Source organism: Sphaerodactylus townsendi, linkage group LG02, assembly GCF_021028975.2.
Source record: "Sphaerodactylus townsendi isolate TG3544 linkage group LG02, MPM_Stown_v2.3, whole genome shotgun sequence".
Taxonomy (NCBI): Eukaryota; Metazoa; Chordata; class Lepidosauria; order Squamata; family Sphaerodactylidae; genus Sphaerodactylus; species Sphaerodactylus townsendi.
The window spans coordinates 135681006-135700389 of record NC_059426.1 but is presented as its reverse complement, the minus strand read 5'-3'; the positions used below and the strand labels follow the sequence as shown (position 1 = coordinate 135700389).

The 19384-nt window shown below is 40.3% G+C and overlaps 1 protein-coding gene across 3 annotated transcripts in view; it reads right to left on the bottom strand.

Annotated features, from left to right (window-relative positions):
• Positions 1-6357: 6357 nt before the first annotated feature.
• The window catches only part of G2E3 (G2/M-phase specific E3 ubiquitin protein ligase), a 29295-nt gene continuing 16268 nt past the window's right edge, over positions 6358-19384 (bottom strand). For all 3 annotated transcript variants that reach the window (XM_048485470.1, XM_048485471.1, XM_048485468.1), the window contains 9 exons: positions 19140-19256; positions 16395-16519; positions 16162-16294; positions 12016-12135; positions 11085-11395; positions 9277-9458; positions 8816-8988; positions 7910-8109; positions 6358-7746 (listed from right to left, as the gene is read on the bottom strand). In XM_048485470.1, the coding sequence (XP_048341427.1) occupies positions 7487-7746; positions 7910-8109; positions 8816-8988; positions 9277-9458; positions 11085-11395; positions 12016-12135; positions 16162-16294; positions 16395-16519; positions 19140-19256 (1621 nt within the window). In that variant the 3' untranslated portion in view covers positions 6358-7486. The remainder of the gene's footprint in view (positions 7747-7909; positions 8110-8815; positions 8989-9276; positions 9459-11084; positions 11396-12015; positions 12136-16161; positions 16295-16394; positions 16520-19139; positions 19257-19384) is intronic.

Here is a 19384-nt window from a genome sequence, read left to right as displayed (position 1 = left end):
GAGAATCTCTGGACTGAAAGTTGGGAAGGGAGAGGGAGTCTCTGCTACCTGAGCTGGGTGGGTGGACAAAAGAAGACGAGTTTGGATAGGAGACTTAAAGGAGACTCAAAGGGGCTTACAATCTCCTTGTCCTTTCCCCCTCACAACAAACATCCTGTGATGTGGGTGGGGCTGAGAGAGCCCTGAAAAGCTGTGACTAGCCCAAGATCACCCAGCTGGCTTCTGTGGGAGTGCACAGGTTAATCTGAATTCCCCAGGTAAGCCTCCGCAGCTCAAGCGGCAGAGCGGGGAATCAAACCTGGTACCTCCCATGCCCCTGCTCTTAACTACTATGCCAGAGCCACTGGTGCATGTAGATGGAGGAGGTTGTAACAGTTACTGCTGCCTGAGTCAGGCAAGCAGGGAATGGGGAGACAGAGCCACAATTGTATGAGCCAGGTGGGGAGGGTGGAATCAGAGCCAGTGCCACTACTGCATGAACCGGGCAGGCAGGCAATTGCAGATAGGGCTGTGGGGGAAAGCTCGAGCCACTGAAGCTACTACCACCTGGCCACATGACCTGGGTATGACCGGCAGCTGTGCTGAAGGCAGTTGGGCTCCAAGGTGAGTTGGTGGACTAGTGAAGGGGGAAGGATGGGACTTTCCACTGGCAGGGCCCCCACTTGTTACTGATGACTGACATGCCGATAATTCATTAAATGTCCACAACCCAAACACTGCTGGCAAGTTCTTTATAAGTCAATGGTACATGACAACTCACAATAAGTGAGAAATATACAGAGAAGTAACCTGCACAGATGTTTTGGGGCACCGTCATAAATCTATACATGACTCATAGATTACTGCCAACCGTTCATCTCTATAATTTCCTTTTCTGTAAATCATCTCTGTTTACTCCCACCACCAACATGGTTCTTCTACACAAAGAACAGACATTTTTTTAGTTGGCCAAATATATATTATTTTCCTGTGTGTGTTAAGAATGTAAGAGCACTTAATGTGCTTCAAAGCTGGATACAATCACACAAGTACTCACTATACCTAGAATATATCCTTTAAGGAATCAAATCTGACTGTAACTGAATGCACATATGTCTGTTTAATACTGTTGAACTAATAAAGTCTTGATTTATTGCACATCATATATGACAATTCTCCTGTAACATATTACTACAAATAATATTAAAGCAACAGTCTTCAAGAAGTAATACAGAGAGATGAAAATTTACAGACTTGTAACTATACATGCAAAATGTTTCACACATCTAGGTTACTTATTAATGCTAAAAGGTATCACTACCAAAATAAGAGATTTCCATTTTCAAAGTAGTTTATCATTTTTTATCTTCTTTTATCAAATTAACAGTTGCATTACATTAAAATGAGTCATTAAATGTTCATATTCTTTTTATCAAACCATTGAATAAGGTCTTCTTCAAGCACCTGCATTTCCATAAGGATGAAAGATGGATCTCGTAAGGGCACTCAATATTTTGCCAATCATACTTCATAATTATACTTCCCATATGTCTCTGTTCAGCCCCTGCACTCAGCAGAGGCTAATCTCCTTGTGGTCCTGGGCCCCTCCATGATTCGGCTGGCCTTCACCTGGGCCGGGGCCTTCAGTGCCCTGGCCCCTACCTGGCGGAACAACCTCCCCCCGTATCATCAGGGCCCTGCGGGACCTAGAACAGTTCTGCAGTGCCTGCAAGATGGAGTTGTTCCACCCGGTTTTTGGGAAGGCCAGCCGCTGAGGTGCTGTCCTTGGTATGCTGTTTTATGTTCCATTCCATCGTTGGAACTACATCCATAAATGCCGCTGAGCTGGGCTACGGAAGTTATTAGATCTGTAAGGTTGGAGTTATTTGATATTTTAATATGTTTTTAATAAGATGTAATTTATTATTTATTGTGGTTGTGCTGATTTTGTTGTTGACTTGTACACCGCTCAGAGCCCTTAGGGGATGGGGCAGTATATCAAATCCAAGAAAGAAAGAAAGTTCATCCTTTCCTAGGGCCAGCGAGGCATGGCCTGGGACATGATGTCTTCTACAAGGATCCTAGCTCCTTATGGAGGTATTGCCAGAACACAAAACTAGCCCCAAAATGACTGTTGCAAACTAGTTTTACATAACCAAAAGGGATTCTGCAGTAATGTTTCTCAAACAGCACGGCCAGCCACTTTTACAAATATTTGCAAAATAGCTTGGGGGAAAGGGACCTGGGTACTCAAAGAACAAAACAAACAAAAATCCTGGGAGACAATGACAAAATAATCTGCATGTACTTCAGAAGACAACATTCAGGTTTTAAGTGATGACTAGCTTTTTATCTGCTGTCAGTAACCAGCACTTTATCACACCACTGATTAACTGAAATAATAATCCAATATTAAAATCATATTAGAGATTTATTTGAGCAAATATTTCTAACTCACTATGGATTTTCAAAAACTGATTTTGGGATTAATTGATAGACTACTTTTCAGAGTTCTATTTGATAGGAAATAAAGCAAACTATATCATCTACAGAAAAGCATTTTTATAATATGTAAAAAGCAATAATTTTTCATCAGATTTGGTTTGTTTCAAGACTTAATAAAATTCCTTTACAATGAAATGAAAGTTTACTATTGGGGTTCCATTTGTTGCAAGACAAAGGAAGAAATCTAAGTGATGTTTAATACCATAAACATTAAAATCCTCTCACATTAGTCTCTAAAAAAATTACTAACCATCATAATCCTTTGCAAGCTTCGGACCTTCTCCAGGAAATCAGTGTATAACACTGTTGCCGACCCTTCACCCTCCTAACTATCTGTGGCAGGCTCAAAGAGTCTCCTAACTATGCTGGGCAGGTTTTCCTGCCTTTTCTATGGCCCTTTCCACACGGGCCATTAACGGCGGCTTGGGGACGGCAATAACGCCGTCCCCAGGCCACCGTTCGCACAGGGGGCGCAGCTGCGTCGCAGCCGTGCTGCCCTCGCGCTGCCCACCCGTCCCCACGCCGGCGTTTCCCCAGTGCGCTCGGAAGCGCACTTGTTGGGGAAACGCCGGCTGCCCGGCTCTTTCTAGGACCGTCTGTGTGGACGGTCCTAGCGTCGTCGGGTCAGCGTCGAGTACGCCAACCCGGCCGCTTCCGCATTCGTGCGGAAACGGCCTTCGACTGATGGTAACGTATGTTTTATGCTTGTCTGCTCAGAAACTTCAGAAAGGTGAAGGGAACCTTTTTTCCCTATGGCAAATCCCCCTTTTCAAGGCACCCAAGAACTGAGGCAAGTTAAAAAGTACTTGTTAAACAAACTAGATGGTGTCAGGAGATATTTCAGTGGATGGAAATCAGACAGGCATTAATTTTATGCAAACATCTGTTTTTGTACAGTTCTTAAACCAACTTGATGTTAACACGCAAGAATCAAAATCTAAACGCTCCCCAAAGTTTTCCTCCCAGAGAGATACCTCCTCCCTCTCTGAGTCAACTGGTTGCTCAACCAATCAGAGCATATATTAGCTTACCCAATCAGCACTTTCCTGTTCCTAGGAACTCCCCCCCCCCCCCCCGCCCCATAGGCTTAGACTGTAGACTGACTTATACCTTTAATCCTATTTTACTGTGCAGTTCATCACAAACACAATAATCAGTTTACCTATGGAGCACTGAAAAAGTTTACCATTACAAGACACTTCTGCAATCAGAGGCCATCAGAACAAATCTCTTATTAAAAGCAAATTAATCTCACAAATGGAATTTAATAAACAAAATGAAAAAAGGCTTGCATAAAGAAGGCCAACAGTCAATTAATATACTTTTATACTTGAAATGTTTCCACTAAAAGCAGGGTCCACAGATTTGGGCTTATTTTTGTATCTGCAAGAATTCTGCTCATTTCCAGTTTGTCTTCAATTTTACCCTGAAGTTTGTAGGAATTGTGGGGCGGGGGAGCATCATAGGAACAATACCTGATCCCACTTGCTAGCTTCAAACTTAGAACAGAAGTTCACCATGACATCGTAACGCAGAATAATCTGGAGACCTTCTTTTAAACTTCAGTCTGGTACAGGAAGTCATTCCTAAGTCAAATACAAACATGTGGATGTTTCTCAGCCTCCTTTCTAACTCTAGTGCAGAAGTGCTGAAGCTTGTCATGCTTGTCAGAGATGAGCAGACTCAACACAGCAAGAGCATTTGTTGACTCCTACTCTACAGGTTAAATAATGACAAAAGCAATAAGTGCTTAATAAAACAAAAGGAAACAACATTTTGAGGTACCTAATTATAAAAACATGTACAGGTAATTGATATATGGCAACTTAAAATGTTTGGGGAACATAATGTTATTTTTATATGGTTAAAATTTATGTAGTAAACCTAAACCATAATTCCCTCAGCATTTCTCTTCTATTCTTTAGAATTACTGGCATAGTCTACTTATTTGTGTTACAGCCCAATCCAAACTGGGCGTGTGTGTGAATTCTGTGGCACCTGGGAACAGCACAGCAAAGACACCATTACACCACCTCCAAAGAATTTCAGATGACACAGGAAAGAGGGAATTCACCACCTCCTGCCACCCAAATAACTCCATAGGCCAAGCAGGCTTACACCACACTTTTCAGTGGCATAAGTCTGCGGCTGGGGAGGTGGGTGTTCCTGGGCTGAAAACCTGGTAGAAGCCGACTAAAGTCAGCCCCACCCCCAGGAATGTCCCCTACTGCGCTGGTGTGCTCTCCCATGCCTGTGAGCTGTGGAGCTGTGTGATACCTGTCCACTGATATGATTGCTCTCTCTGCTGGCATAGGTCCCACATACCAGTAGGGAGGGCAAACAGGCTGGCTCAGGCCCACACTGCTCCCAACATTTTTGTCCACCCCTCTGCATTAGGCTGCCCATCCTAGATTTAAGTTTGTCATCACCAGTAGCAAGATTTGTGCCTGTATTATAGTAGACGTAAGTTGTTCCCTGCATGGCACTTCCCCAGAGGCCTAGTCTCTGCTCCCACCCCCCCATCAGTACACGCACACAGGTACTCAATATAGCCAGCCACCACAAGAATGGGAAGAATGTGTATGCAGACTTCCTTTATCCCAAGCCAGATTTTTTGTTTCCACTCATCTACAAAACATGTTCTAGTGGCTACGGATAGTGAAGAATAAGTTCCATTATTCCCTTTGAGGATCCCTCCCAATAAGGTGTTATTTATTTTTAAGAAAGCTCCCCATTTATTAGCAGATGCATCCCCACGTTATTTTGGATTCAAACCACTTAGGTGTTTTCCTGGTGCTATGAGACTAATATTTATAAAATTTATATCCTGATATTCTGCCTCGAATGGTTATGATATGATTTTACTGCGCATGTTTCTAAGCCAACAAAAGCACATCACCGAGTCCATTAAAACCAAAGCTGTAAAACATGTACAAAAACATTAAAACAATTGAGCAGGAAGGAGGCTTCACAGAGGCAATGCCAAGCAAAACAAACAAAAAGATGGCAGATGACACAGCAGAAGGGGATAAGACCAAATCTTCTTAGGGAGAGTTCCACAGTTTTGGTGCTGTTTCCCTTGGTTGCCATCCATCTAATCTCAGAAGGCAGGGGCATCTGAAGCAGCGCTTCTGAAGATGACCACAGTGGTCAGGCATAGTGATAAGGGGATCAGGCAGTCCTGCAGATATACTCGTCCCAAACAGTATAGGGCTTTACACATCAAAATCAGCATTTGGAATTGTGCCCAGAAACAGATTGGAAGCCAGTGTAGATGGTATCAACTGATGTTTGTGAATACTTTTCAAAAGCAGCCTCATGCAGAGAACATTACAGTAATAACTGGGGTACGCACCATGGTTACCAGATCTTTTCTGTGTAGGAAAAGCCATAGCTGCTAGCTAAACCAATTGAAATTGGCAAGTCACTTTTGGCCACAGCTGAGACCTGCTTATCCAACAGCAGGTCTAGGTGCAAGAACACCCTGACTACCGATCTGTTATTTCAATGGAAATGCAATCTCATCCAGAGTTGGAGACCTCAAATCCCAGACCTTCCATTCACCAGCAGGGCTTCCATTTTGTCAGGGTTACTGCCAGCCATGGGCATGGGTTGCATAGAGGAAGGGAGACAATCTTGCCCTCTTCTCTCACCTTAGTTCACTTGGGTTCTGCAACCCTAGGAATCACTTTTCACAGGGTCTGAAAGTACTGCTGGAGAAACACAGCGTGACAAAGAAATCCACCCACTAGCACATTCTACTGATGGATTGCTGGATGCAACATATTATCTAGATACAACTAAAACAGGTTATACCAGGCTGAAGTTTAACATTGTATAAGGCATATCTACAAATGCAGATAAATTATTCTCTTAGATAAACATAATTTTAATGAAATCTGAAGTGCACAAATTTTCAAATCAGTTTTGAGTATATAAGGAACGTTTAAACTATATATTTCTATATATACTGACAGGGGCAAACATAATGCTAAAAGTTCTGAACCTTAGTCTATATTTACTGGAAGTAGGATATTTTTCCAATTACTGATAAAACGGAATGTGTTTAATATACGTAATGCACAGGTGAACTGGCACCTGGAAATGTCTGATATTGTACATTTTCTGAACTTAAATTCTTTATATGACAATACATTCTTCTAATCTATTTCAACGCATTACCATTAGTATATCAAAAGGAAAAGCTTTGGAAAGACTGTAGAACGGAAATCCATAGATGGTATAATACACCATAGCTACATTATAATGTCTGTCGTTCCTTTTGAAAATACTTCACAAAACATATAAAATGAGGTAATGTGTTTAGCTTCCACATAAAACAAATTATTAGAAAAACAATGGCTTTTCACTTGGAAAAATGTAAGCATACCCCATCAGCAATTCAATGTCACAAAAAAGTGATGTTCCATACATTAAGGTTTGCAAATTAAACTACAGAGGGATTCCTGAATATACTTGTTAGAAGTTTTGGTTTCCAATTGTTTGTAATACAAATGGAAAATCCTTATTGCAGCAGATGACAAGCTCTGGTAGAACATCTGCTTTGCCTGGCAAAAGGTCCCAGGTTCAATTCCTCGCATATCCCGGATCAGATTATGTAGAAGATCTCTGCTTCAAACCGGGAGAACTGCTGTTAGTCAGAGTAGACAATACTGACTTTGGTAGGCTGATACAGTACGAGCCAGCTTCACGTGTTCTGACACAGTACAAGCCAGCTTTACGGGTTCAGATCATTACTTTACGAAGTGATCATTTGCTGGTTTGTTAAAAAATAGCCAACTGAGAATGAGGTTTCCAAGGGTTTTTCAAAAAACAAAATACGATTCAGTGTTTTAAAAGCTTTGTTTGCTCATCACTTTGAAACCAAGTTCAAAATGCAAAGAATGAAATCAGTCCATTTCCATAGTTAAGTGGTAAACTTGTGAGTATGGATAAGTGCAAGTTATCCAGAAGCAGCTGGCAATTATCTCGCGTCGTTCCATCATTCAATTTTTAGCATCCACTGCACAGACTTCGTTTCTAATCTCACAATACTTCTGATGGTGAAATCTAGGATTCTTTTGAACTTCTCATAAGACCTTGTTACTGGAAGCTCTAAACAGTTTAGATGTCTGTTTCCAACAGGGTAGTTCACATTTGTGAATTTCACTGTGGGCTCAGGTTCAAACCCAATGGCTGGAATACTGCCGGTGCCAGTTGCAAACATCAATATGTCTTCCAGAGTTACTGCTGATTCACCATCTAGTCCAAAAAAGTCAGAAAGTGTTTAATAGCTGTACATAGTGTTTACAAAGATTCCAAATCACTTTAAATAAAATTCCAATATATGTACATGCCCCCAAGATCACCTGAACTGGAAGAATTACTGCTTGATCTAGGAGAATTACCCTTTAAAGTCCCTTACCTTCTGTCTCTTGTAAATAACCCATCCAGAATTCAAGACTTCTGGCTTTGTGTGTGCTTAGTAAACAATGGATTGTAAAGAGGTCACTAAGAAGTTTTGCTGACAGTTTCTCAGGTTTGTGACACAATATGCTACAGAATGCATCAGGATTCATCTGCATTTTTTCCCAAACACCAAGAGTTCTCAGACCTTGTCTAAATCTGGAAAGGGGAGGGGGAGAGACAAGACACAAACAGAAAACACAAACAGCCCTGTGAATTTTTGAAATAAGTAAAACAATTCTTCCTGAGACTATCAGATTACTCTTTTTTTTGCATTATAAATAAATACCACTTTAACATCTCTAGTGAAGCTAGAACTCACTCTTTTATTTGCATTTTGCTTGCATTACTGTTTTCATGAATTAAGGAATCAAGGAAGAACATTCCTTCTGGGTCAGATATCAATTTCTGCTATGAATCAATTATTTCACAAAGCAGCAGAACCTATCAGAAAGTATTTTTAGAACAACAGAGTTGCAAAACCCTTCTTTTGGGCCTCCTCTTCTGGACAGTTAACATGATCTCAGCTGAGGTTACATTTAAGGGCTTATTCAACCTCATATTTTTTCAAAACAGTTTCGCTATCTCTCAGATCTTCTGAGTTAACTTGTGATATATTGTTTAACTTATGGGTTGTAACTATATATTTTATACATAGTTTATTAATAAATTAAAAAAGGGGAAAGCAAGTAACAGAACAACAAATTCATAAAACATGGGACAGATTATACAAATCTTGAGATAATACATGCAGATAGTTATATAAATGTCAATGAAAAGTGGTAAAACTGTTCTAGACTACAAATTGAAAAAGATGTTTTTTATTATTTAAATATAGCAACTTGAATTCTATGTGTAAACACACCTTTCAAAAGGGGCAAGTGTTCTCTTGATGACATGGTAATCCACTATTTCATTCACCAACATATCCTTATCGCACAAAGCTGTTATATGTTTCAAACATCCAATAGTGCGGAGATATCCATTATGATCACTTATTGCTGACTCCAAATCATTTGCATTCTTTGCAGATTTTATCTAATAGTAAAAAATAAAATATTAACTAGTTAATTTATTGAATGAATCAGCACATCCATTTCAAACTAAGAGATGTATAAGCTCATGTTATTTTTTAGCTTTCACTCATGTTATACATGGTCCTCTTTGGCTGACCTATAGATCTTTACCCACTGTTATTGTCACTATATTTTTGAATGGAAAATCAACAACTTCAACCACTGAACTTTCCTTCTAAACAAAGATGTTAATCACAAGGCTAACACTTAACTCATCTCTATAGCGCTATACAGGTGAACAACAGCTTACCTTCATTATTGCCTGCAAAACATCCACATCAGCAACATCTTCCACTGTTGGTTTCACATTCTCTATGCCATAAACAAGACAATTAAACAAGGTTTTGGAGAAGAAACTAAGAGATGGGCCTCCATGAACCAGGGAAACAGCAATCATTCTTCCAGCCTCGTAGTACAAGTCATCTTTAAGAGCTGAAAGTACAAAGTACATAAAAAGAACTATTGTACTGACCAACTGCAACAGGGACTCAAACATACTAGTAGCCCTGAAGCAGCTATTACTAAAGAGTAACTTGGCAATCCTTGTCTTAAAGCTCTGTGAGTTGTGACCAGATCTTATAGCAATGTATTATTAAAGAAGCTAGCCTCTTCAAGTTCAATTTTGCACTGGAGGACTTAGGGGTGTGCAAAAGAAAAAATCAGGAAAATTTGGATCCAAGTATACTGAAGACAATTTTTTTGGGAGGGAGGGGGGATTCCTGAAAATTCCTGAATTCCCATACCAATATAGGGGTTTTGTGTGTGTGTATGGGGGGGAATCTGAAAAAAAAATCAGCTCCATTGTAACCTAGGGAAAATCTTTCCAGGACTCTTGGCGGGAATGGAGGGGGTTAGAGGTACCAAATTTTTAGTATAGCTGCTGGCGACTCTCCTTAGAAGAACCCCAAGTTTGGTAAAGAGGGTGCCGCCATCCATTAATGTGCCTATCAAAGTGGGTTTTTCCTCTTTGAACAGGGTTTTCTACTCTTTCTACTGCTGTAGTTAGGGATTCTGAAAAAGGTCATTTTCCCAGCTTTTTCAGACTGCGGGTTGCAGCTTAACCCTGTTTTGTTTTTCTGGTCTGGCTTTACCAAATGCACACCCCTACTGGAGCTCTGTCCCACCCACTCCTCTTTTCCTGGCAAATTTGTTCCTAAAACCAGAGAATTCCTGGCAGCAGCTTGAGATAAAAACCAATTAATATTCAGCTTTTCGGAGCTCTCTCAGCCCCACCCACCTCACAGGGTGTTTGTTGTGAGGGGGGAAGGGCAAGGAGATTGTAAGCCCCTTTGAGTCTCCTGCAGGAGAGAAAGGGGGGATATAAATCCAAACTCTTCTTCTTCTTCAGTAGGTATAAAAACTTGGGTATAGGGATCTCAGCAAACATTTACCAGTGCTTAATAAACAACATTTTCTTTAAACACCGAGCACCCCAGAAACATGACTTGTTTTTAACTACCAACTTGAAGAAGTAGTGTAAAGAACTCGCATCAGTTCCCAGAACAGATGGTTACATTACATTAAAATGGAGAGGATTACTGCTCCACAAGCAGTATTCCAGACAGGCTCCCTAAACAATAGCAGATCCTAGATGGGCTCCATAACCAGTGGCATATGTATCCAGATAGGTTTTAAACACAACTCAACCAAAACAACAACAACCCTTCCCCTTCCACCTGGTGCTTTCACCTCATTACTAACAAGGAGGACAAACTTATTCTCAACACTGTACATAAATAATGCAAAACAGGTACGGTTACAAAGATCAGGCCAATGCAATGTTTTTACCAACATTCTTGTACATATTGGAGTTGTATTCATAGCCAATGGACAAAGGCAATAAGGTAATACATTTAATGAATGTTTCAGCTTAGTATTCATGAACATGATATTCAATGGCTTATTGTTATACAGTTTGTTTACCCCTGGATGGGGGATCTATGAAATGCTCTGACAAATAACTGTCTTGCAGTACCCTCTGAAGAAAGCTAATGAAATCTGTACTGTCCTATTATTTTTGTTTTAAATATATTTTTCAAATTTTAAAGAGCACGTTACCTTGAGAATCGAAAGATAAGTTCTTTGAAGAACCACCTTCAAAGAGTGATGAGTTCTGAAGGTGAAGCATCAGTGACTGGAAAAAATCTTCCTTTGGTGAATGGCAGATATTCATCTCTACTTTACCTTCGCAGTTTATGTAATTTACTTCGATAGTATTGGCAGGATTGAAGCTTCGCTTTCGAAAACACTTTATGGTGCTATCCCAAATATTTTGCTTATTGATATTTAACGTGAGTGGTTTGGTATTAATCTGTGATCTCAATTCCCTTAGAAGATTGCAAGCTTCATTTTTTTGCATTCCAAGTTGCCTAAAATAATATAAATTTAGTTATTTGAGTAGTGCAACAACTACTTTGAACACATGAAGTAAGAATTCTGAATTTGAATACTCATAACTGTGTACCCTGTGGATACTTGAATGTTTGAAAAAATCTGTGTTCAAGATGTAGTCATCAACTCAGTGAAAATTCTATATCTCTTGTTAAGACAAACCTGAAGTTTATCTATTCAGCCTCTTAGTAAGTACAGTAACTTGAAAACCATATAGTTATCCCTGCCCCCAAATGCTGATGGATATTTTGTCTATGGTCTGTCAAAAATATTTAGTGCCATGAGATATTAAAAATCAGACAAAAGTACATCATCATAAAAACTATGAGTAGGGATCCAAAGAATAAAGAAATTAAGGTGTGAATCCAATGCTGCTCCTTTCCCCTCTTGCAGAATGAAAAAGTTGCTTTAGATCTGAGGGTGAATATATTTAAAAGCAGTAGGAGATAAAATATATGGCCAAGTGTTCAAAGCAAAAAAATACACTGAGCTAATGCAAGCTCAAGCAGTTGTTCGGATCCTACCATTTCCCCCATTAAACCCAATCACTCATCAAAAAAAAATATAATCTTTCACTGACTACTCGATATTTACTTACATTTTCCTTAGTGACAGATTCCTCACTGAAGGACTGATCAAAGAAGTTGGGGACATCAGTCTGTTGGAAGAGGGAAGATCCAGTGGAGTCAAACCACTGTTGCACATCTTCTTTGGAGATCTGAATGGAAAATATTGAGACATTTCTATATAAAAACTGCATAATTTCAAACTGAAGATAATACTATAGGGATTATTTTTCAACAACAAAAAACATAATTGCAAACATACATGTACAGACTTTAATTCATCAGTTCCAAAAGTCTTTCTCCTACAGCAAGGGGTACTTTTTAGACTGAAATCAGAAAGTTCCCAGAAACTTATGGTTCTTAAGGAACTTCAGTATGAAACTGTTGTTCTACTAGCCAGTATGTATACTTTTTGCTAAAATTGGTCATTGTGCATGAGGACTAGAAAGCAGCAAATAATACACCAAATTTTAAAGAGGGGTTCCAGGAATTAAAATCCGGTTAGCCTAACATCTGTCCCAGATAAACTCACAGAACCTGTTAAAGAGAGCATTATTAAGCAAATAGATGAACAAAACTTATGGAAAAATCAACATGACTACTACAGAGAGAAGTCCTCCCTCACCATACTTTTGGTATTGTAGATACATGAGGGTGATCTCAGACATTATCTACTGTGACTCTAAAAGGTTTTTGGCAAGGTACCTCAAGAACTCCCATGTAAACCTAGCATGTCCTTTTTTGGAGTAAAAACTGATTAAATAGGAAATAGAGGATATGAATAAATGGACAGTTCGAGTAATGGAGGGCTGTGGTTAGAGGGGTTCCACAAAGATCACCACTGGGCCTATGCTACTTAAATTATTTAGAATTGAGGGTTAGCAATGAAGTGGTCAATTTGCAGATGAGATAAAATTGTTTAGAATGACAAAACCCAAGGTTGATTGTGAAGACCTCCATGAGAAATCCTCCAAATTGGATGGGAAATATGACAAGGAATTTACTTTATGAAGTGATCCAAAATCCTACGTTGAAATCTATGCTGATCAGAGTCTGCACTGGCTGAGGCAGAATGATTCTGCTGTTACAGCAAACAGGTCGATTAAAGAGTTGACCCTCTGGTGAAAGGCAAAATGTATGATGGGGATCATTACAAAAAAAGTTAAAAACAAAGCAGCCAAAATCATGTATCTATAGACCCATGGATTAAAATAGATTCATCAACTGGAATTATGCATAATGGCCTGGTTGCCTATCTCAACAAGGATACTGATGAGTTGGAGAAAGCATCTAAAAAGGCAACCAAGAGGTTGGCGCACCTTTCCTAGAAGTCAAGGCTGAGGAGTATGGAACTTTTCAGTCTAGAAAAGAGATGACCAAGGATGGGAATGATAGAGGTTTATAAATTTGGGCATGGAGTAGAAAGAATAAAGAGACAAAGGGCCTTCCCACTGTTCCAAAACACTAGAACTTGGGAGCATGCAGTGAAGTCCATTGGCAACAGATTCAGGATGAAAATACTGCCCCACTCTACAACTGATTAAACTACAGAATTACTGTGGGGATAAAGTGATGGCCAACAGCAAAAGGTCTTAAAAAGGGATTTGACAGATCCATGGAGGATAGGTCCATTATGGGCTATCAACCGTAGTGATTAAAATGAACCTACACATTGAGAGGCAGCAAGCCTCTGAATATTAGTGCTCAGAGACAACATCACAGGAAAGCCTTTGTTTCTATGCCCTGTTGTTGGACTTCCAGAGTTGGCTGCTGGGTGAAAAAAGATGTTGTCCTAGACCAGGGGTCTGCAACCTGCGGCTCTCCAGATGTCCATGGACTACAATTCCCATCAGCCCCTGCCAGCATGGCAACACTGATCTCATCAAACAGGACTGATCTTCTCTCCAACAGACAATGCCATGAAACACTTCCATTCAAATGTTAGATACTATAAATAACAGCTAAATATATAATCCTATTGGTGTATATGGACCTCATACAACGTTAATGGAGATTACACACATGCATTCTTTTGTAGATCAGCCCGCTTGATCTTAGTTACTGGCCGGTTCTCACCATTACTCGCTCACCTCTTCTGAATCTAGTAATCTTAGCACTATTATTTTTGTTTTGCTCCTGTGTTTCATCGTACATAGAATGGAAGAGGACCTCCAAAATTAATTGTATTAATACTGAACTACGTTTCTATGATATTGCTTAGAAAACACAGCTCTTTTAAAAAAATATTCATCCCCATTCCTTTCTTGAAGACTAAAGCAAAATTTATAATGTATTTTTTAAAAATCAATTAATTGCAGTAGTAATTTCTTAAGGCATGTTTCAGCTGCGTTCAGTAAAAATAATCTGGAAAAAGCTAAGGGAAATACAGTATATACTAGCCAGTATGGTGTGACTGTTAAGAGTGGTGTAAAGAGTGCTTTACATCCCCAGTCCTACACAAGAAACCTGCTGGGTAACCTTGGTCTAGTCACAGTTCTCTTAGAATTCTCTCAGTCCCACCTACCTCGCAAGGTGACTGTAATGGGGAGGGAAGGCAATTGTAAGTCACTTCAAGACTCCTTAAATGTAGAGAAAAGTGGGGCATAAAAGCAAGCGCTTCCTCTGTATACTAGGTTATGAAGGATCAAATTTTAAAGCTTTTTTTTACCCAGAGAATGCCCCAAATACTTCTAAAAATACAATTCTTAATTCTTTTAACTCCTGCTAAAATGGTACTAAAAAGACTGAGAAAAAAGTTAGGTATTCAAATATACTCTTGGATATAAGATGTGAACAGTAACATTAACAACATTTACTAAACTCGATGAAGAAGGGTAGTTATGAAGGCCAATTTTCAGAATGCTGAAGACCTTTATGATTTTGGAAGCGGTAATTGCATTTAACTATTGACTTTTATAATAGTGCAAGTTTTGTAATTATAGGCTAAATTCTTCTCAATTTTTAGAACCAATTAAAGGTTTGAGAATACAGCAACCTACCCTTCTCAATATTCTGGGATATGATGAAAAATGTAATTACAATAGCAAAGGTTTTGTGCGCCATTGGACATTCACACATAATGAGGGTTGCTGATTAAATCAAATGGGCTGAATACTGTAGTCTTTTGCTCCCTCCTGCACTATCCAGAGGAATTGACAAAGGCTAAACCCAACCATGCTTCGTGGGACACTCCCACTCTGATCTATAGAGCTATCCTACACAGCAGGCATACAAGCAAGTCAATTGCTTGCGAGTGCTCCAGCAGAACTGTCTCCCAACAGGACAAGGCAGGCTAATGGAGGAGGTGGCAGTGGCCCAAAGGATGACATCAGGTGTCAGAAATCCAGTAACACCCAGAGGTATCATTTTGGCTAGTCTCTTTTTGGGCATGCATCCAAAAATGCAGGGGTGTAATGATGGAGATGGAAGAACTCACCCTCCGGAAGAGCTTTCTGGGTAATCAAATGACGGATAATAAACTCCTAAAAATGTGAACTTATGTAACTGAAATCTATTAATACATGCAAATATGTTTTGCTTTCTTACACTAATATATTAATACACCACAATCCAAGGATAATTTTCTATTCTCAGCAAAGTTCTACTTTTCTTTTACAGTGTACTTCTTGCTGCTTCTGATTTTCCCAAGTTTGGGAACAGCTTGCAGGGCATATGGAGATGCTTTACACAATAATGTGCACAAAGTTCACCATGCAGCCATTAGATTTATATTTATTACAAGATTTCTCTCAACACTCTTTTATTCAAGGTGGCAAACAACCAAATACATTTTAAAAAATATTCATCCTTCACAACTGCAGCAAACACAAGAACACAGACACAGTTTAGAAAATCCAGACACAATTTTGAAAGACAGTCCAGCTAACAACAAAATACCTTGATGCCTTAGAAACACTTTGAAAAAGCACTATCTTGAATTTCTGTTGGAAAGAATGGTGGATGCAAGCTTTCCAAATCTTTCCGTTTGTTCCAAACAACTGGAAATACAGCCGAAAGTAGACTCTAGATCTAGCTGAGAAGGTTCAAATTTATTAAGCAGACTTGACTGGCTACAGTTACTGGATGATCCAACAAGTTTCAAACATTTTCATTTCTAGAAACCCAAGTATTGTTTGCTTATGTTTTCTAACAGTTGCAAGAGAAGGAAAATAGCATGCCTGACTAGGAAGCCAAGGTGAGACCCAGGAGACTGCCTTGGGCATTTGGGTGACGGTTCTTCAAGCAAACTGTCTCCAATGTCTGTTTTTTCTGAGACAGTCAAGGAACGTTTTCGCCACTTCTGGCAGTTACCTGTATAATGAAATGAAAGCCTCGTGTTATTTTTCCCGCGACCTTTTAAAATATTTCAATTAATCCAAGGATAGGGGACAATAAATTAAATATTTCATACCCTCTGATGAAGCAAGGATGCTTCTACATTCCATGCATTCCCAGTTTTGCTCCCGTGTTAATGAAGAACATGCCAAATGGGTTCCACTGGAACCACAACACTGACAACGTTTTATTTCCCATTTACTGAAAGAAAAAAAATTGAAATTATGACAGTTAATCAAAGTAAAATAAACTGAACATATCTCTAACTGCACAGAATTAGACGTTAGTACACAACAGTCTACACTCTTTTTACAGGAATTTTTTTCCATGAAGTGTGCGTGCGCAGGGAAAACTGACAAAAATTAAGCATAAACTGAAGCTTATTAATAGAAGCTGGCCCTGACCCGGCCAGTTCGGGCTAATCCATTCTTGTCAGATCTCAGAAACGAAGCAGGATCAAGCCTGGCTGGTACTTGAGGGAGTTCCATTAAGGAAGTTGCTACACAGAGGCAGGCAACGGCAAACCACCTATGAATCTCTACTGCCTTGAAAGATCAACAAGGCCATCGTCATAAGTCAGCTGAGACTTGATGGCAAAAAGAAAAAAGGGGGAGTTTGCCAATTTCTAGTTGCCATATACATTTTTTGGTATGGTAAAATGAATGGTAGGGATGGAAGCTTGGTAACATGGTGGTTCCACATGACTTTCATATTTTAAACAGAAGCTTTCATAATCAGCATCTTAAAAGCAGAATTCATGCAGGAAAATTCAAATTAGTGTATCCAGTATAAGCTATTTTTTTCCAGCAACACAGGTCTAACATTTTATCTTGTTAAGTTTTATCTAGTTTTTAGCCAAAAATTAACATTTAGAAGAAGAGTGGGATTCATACCCCCCCTTCTCTCCTGTAACTCAACAGGGCTGACAATCTCCTTTCCCTCTCCCCGCCCCCACAACAAATACCCTGTGAGGTGGGTGGGCTGAAGAGCTCAGAGAACTGTGACTAGCCCAAAGTCACCCAGATAAGCCTCCACAGCTCAAGCAGCAGAGCGGTTCCTCCAGATTACAGTTCACCTGCTCTTAACCACTATGCCACTGCTGTTCTTTACAGCACTTAATGCTGCTCTCTAGAGCTACAGCACTTAATGCTACAAAAACCAATTAAAGTGCTGTACAAAAAGATGCATGAGGGAGTGGTTGCAGCAAGATTTGGGTCTAGACAGGGTGGCCGGATGGATGACTGCTGCCTTTTCTCCTAACAGCTAGCTCAATGGAGGAATGGTTTCAGCTGAAACTGGATCCAGGCATCATGAAAGGGTGCATCACTGCTGCCTGTCCTTGTAACAAACAGAAAAAAGAAACAGAGGACAACTACACTACTGAAGCACTGACTTAGTATACAACTGAACTGTCTGGTGGACTGTAATCCTGAGTGGGAGGTGGAAGAGCAGTTCGCAAGCATCCTTCCTGCAAGTGGGAGATGCAGGGCACGGTCCAACTGCCAGCCACCATAGCTTGAGATGGTGTCTAATCTTGGGAGCTTAGTATCTGAGGTCAGGAAGAAACTGATTGAGGGGGCATGTGCCTAGATGGGGAGGACGGTGGGGTTTGGGAGCCGTATTCCAATGCTGATGAGCTATGGTGTTAGGGTGCAGAGAGATAGGTTGCAGAGATGTTTGTATGCTAACACTCCTACTCTGCCCCCCAAACTTGCGAGAGCAGAGGTACATGTTGTTCAGGCCTCTGGCTTGGTGCTGCTGCTTGTGAATGCCAGGTTGGTACAAAATAAATCTGTCTTCATCTGGGACTTGATCCTGGATGAGGGAACTGACCTAGTGTGCATCACAAAGACCTGGGTGGTTGAGCTGTAGGGCCTGGCACTTAGCTCTGCCCCCTGGGTTACTGTGTGCAGCACCAGTCTAGGCTGATGGGGTTGGAGAGTTGGCTGTTGTCTATAGAGATTCCATCACCTTCACCAGACAACCCTCACACCTGGTGGCTGGTGTAGTGAGTTTGATCTTGGTGCTTGGTCAGAGAGACAAGTTGGGACTGCTGCTCACCCCACTGCCTCCCTGCCTGAGTTGGGTGAGACAGTCACAGAGGTGGTGTTAGAGGCTCCCAATACAGTGGTTCTGAAGGATTTCAATCCACATCCCAAGGATGCCTCTGTTGGTCTAGCTTGGGATTCCATGGCCACCATGGGGATGTTTCAGTTTTTTCCCTGCTCAACATGCTCAGCTGGGCATGCACTCAACCTGGAGTTTGTTACAGGAAAAGTTGGACAAGATCCTGGAGATGGTGGCTCAACTGCAGGCTTACTGGGAAGAAGTGGGTTTTCTGGACCCATGTCAATTGGGTTTCAGGTATGGTTATGGCACAGAAACAGCCTTAGTCACTCTGACAGATTACCTTTCTCAGGAGAGAGACAGGGGGAATACCCTGTTGATTCTCCTTGATCTCTCAGCAGCTTTTGATATTTTGCTTTACCGGTTCCAGGGACTAGGGTTGGGGAACACTGTGTTACGGTGGTTCTCCTTCAACCTTTGGGGTCAGTTCCCAAAGATAGCGCTGGGGGACTTACACTTGCAGTCCTAGTACAAGGATGCTTTTGTGAAGTTCCCTGAGGCTCAGTCTGGTCTCCTATGCTGTTATATTTTATTGCTGATGTTTTTATTGTGGTTTTTAAGTTGCCTAGAGATGCTAGTATAAGGCAAGGTATAAATAGATAAAATAATCACTGCAGAACAGTAGAATCCATATAGTACTGGGTTACAAGTATATTAAACATTCAAGAACTACAAGAACTACATCTATTAATACCTGTCAGGCTTACTGTAGTCTCTTCCATTTTTACATATGCACCTTCTGATATCACAATGCTGGTAACACTGAAGAAGGTCGTGGTATGCATTCTCTTCCAGTTCCCAGGAGGCATCTCTAGAAATATTCAGACTTTTTAGAATGTTTTAGGCCTCTAATTTGCTCACTGTTCCTAAAATAATCTGAACAGTATCATAAGAATAGAAAAATCAGCTCTTGACAGTTTGCAGTTCAGAAATTCTAGC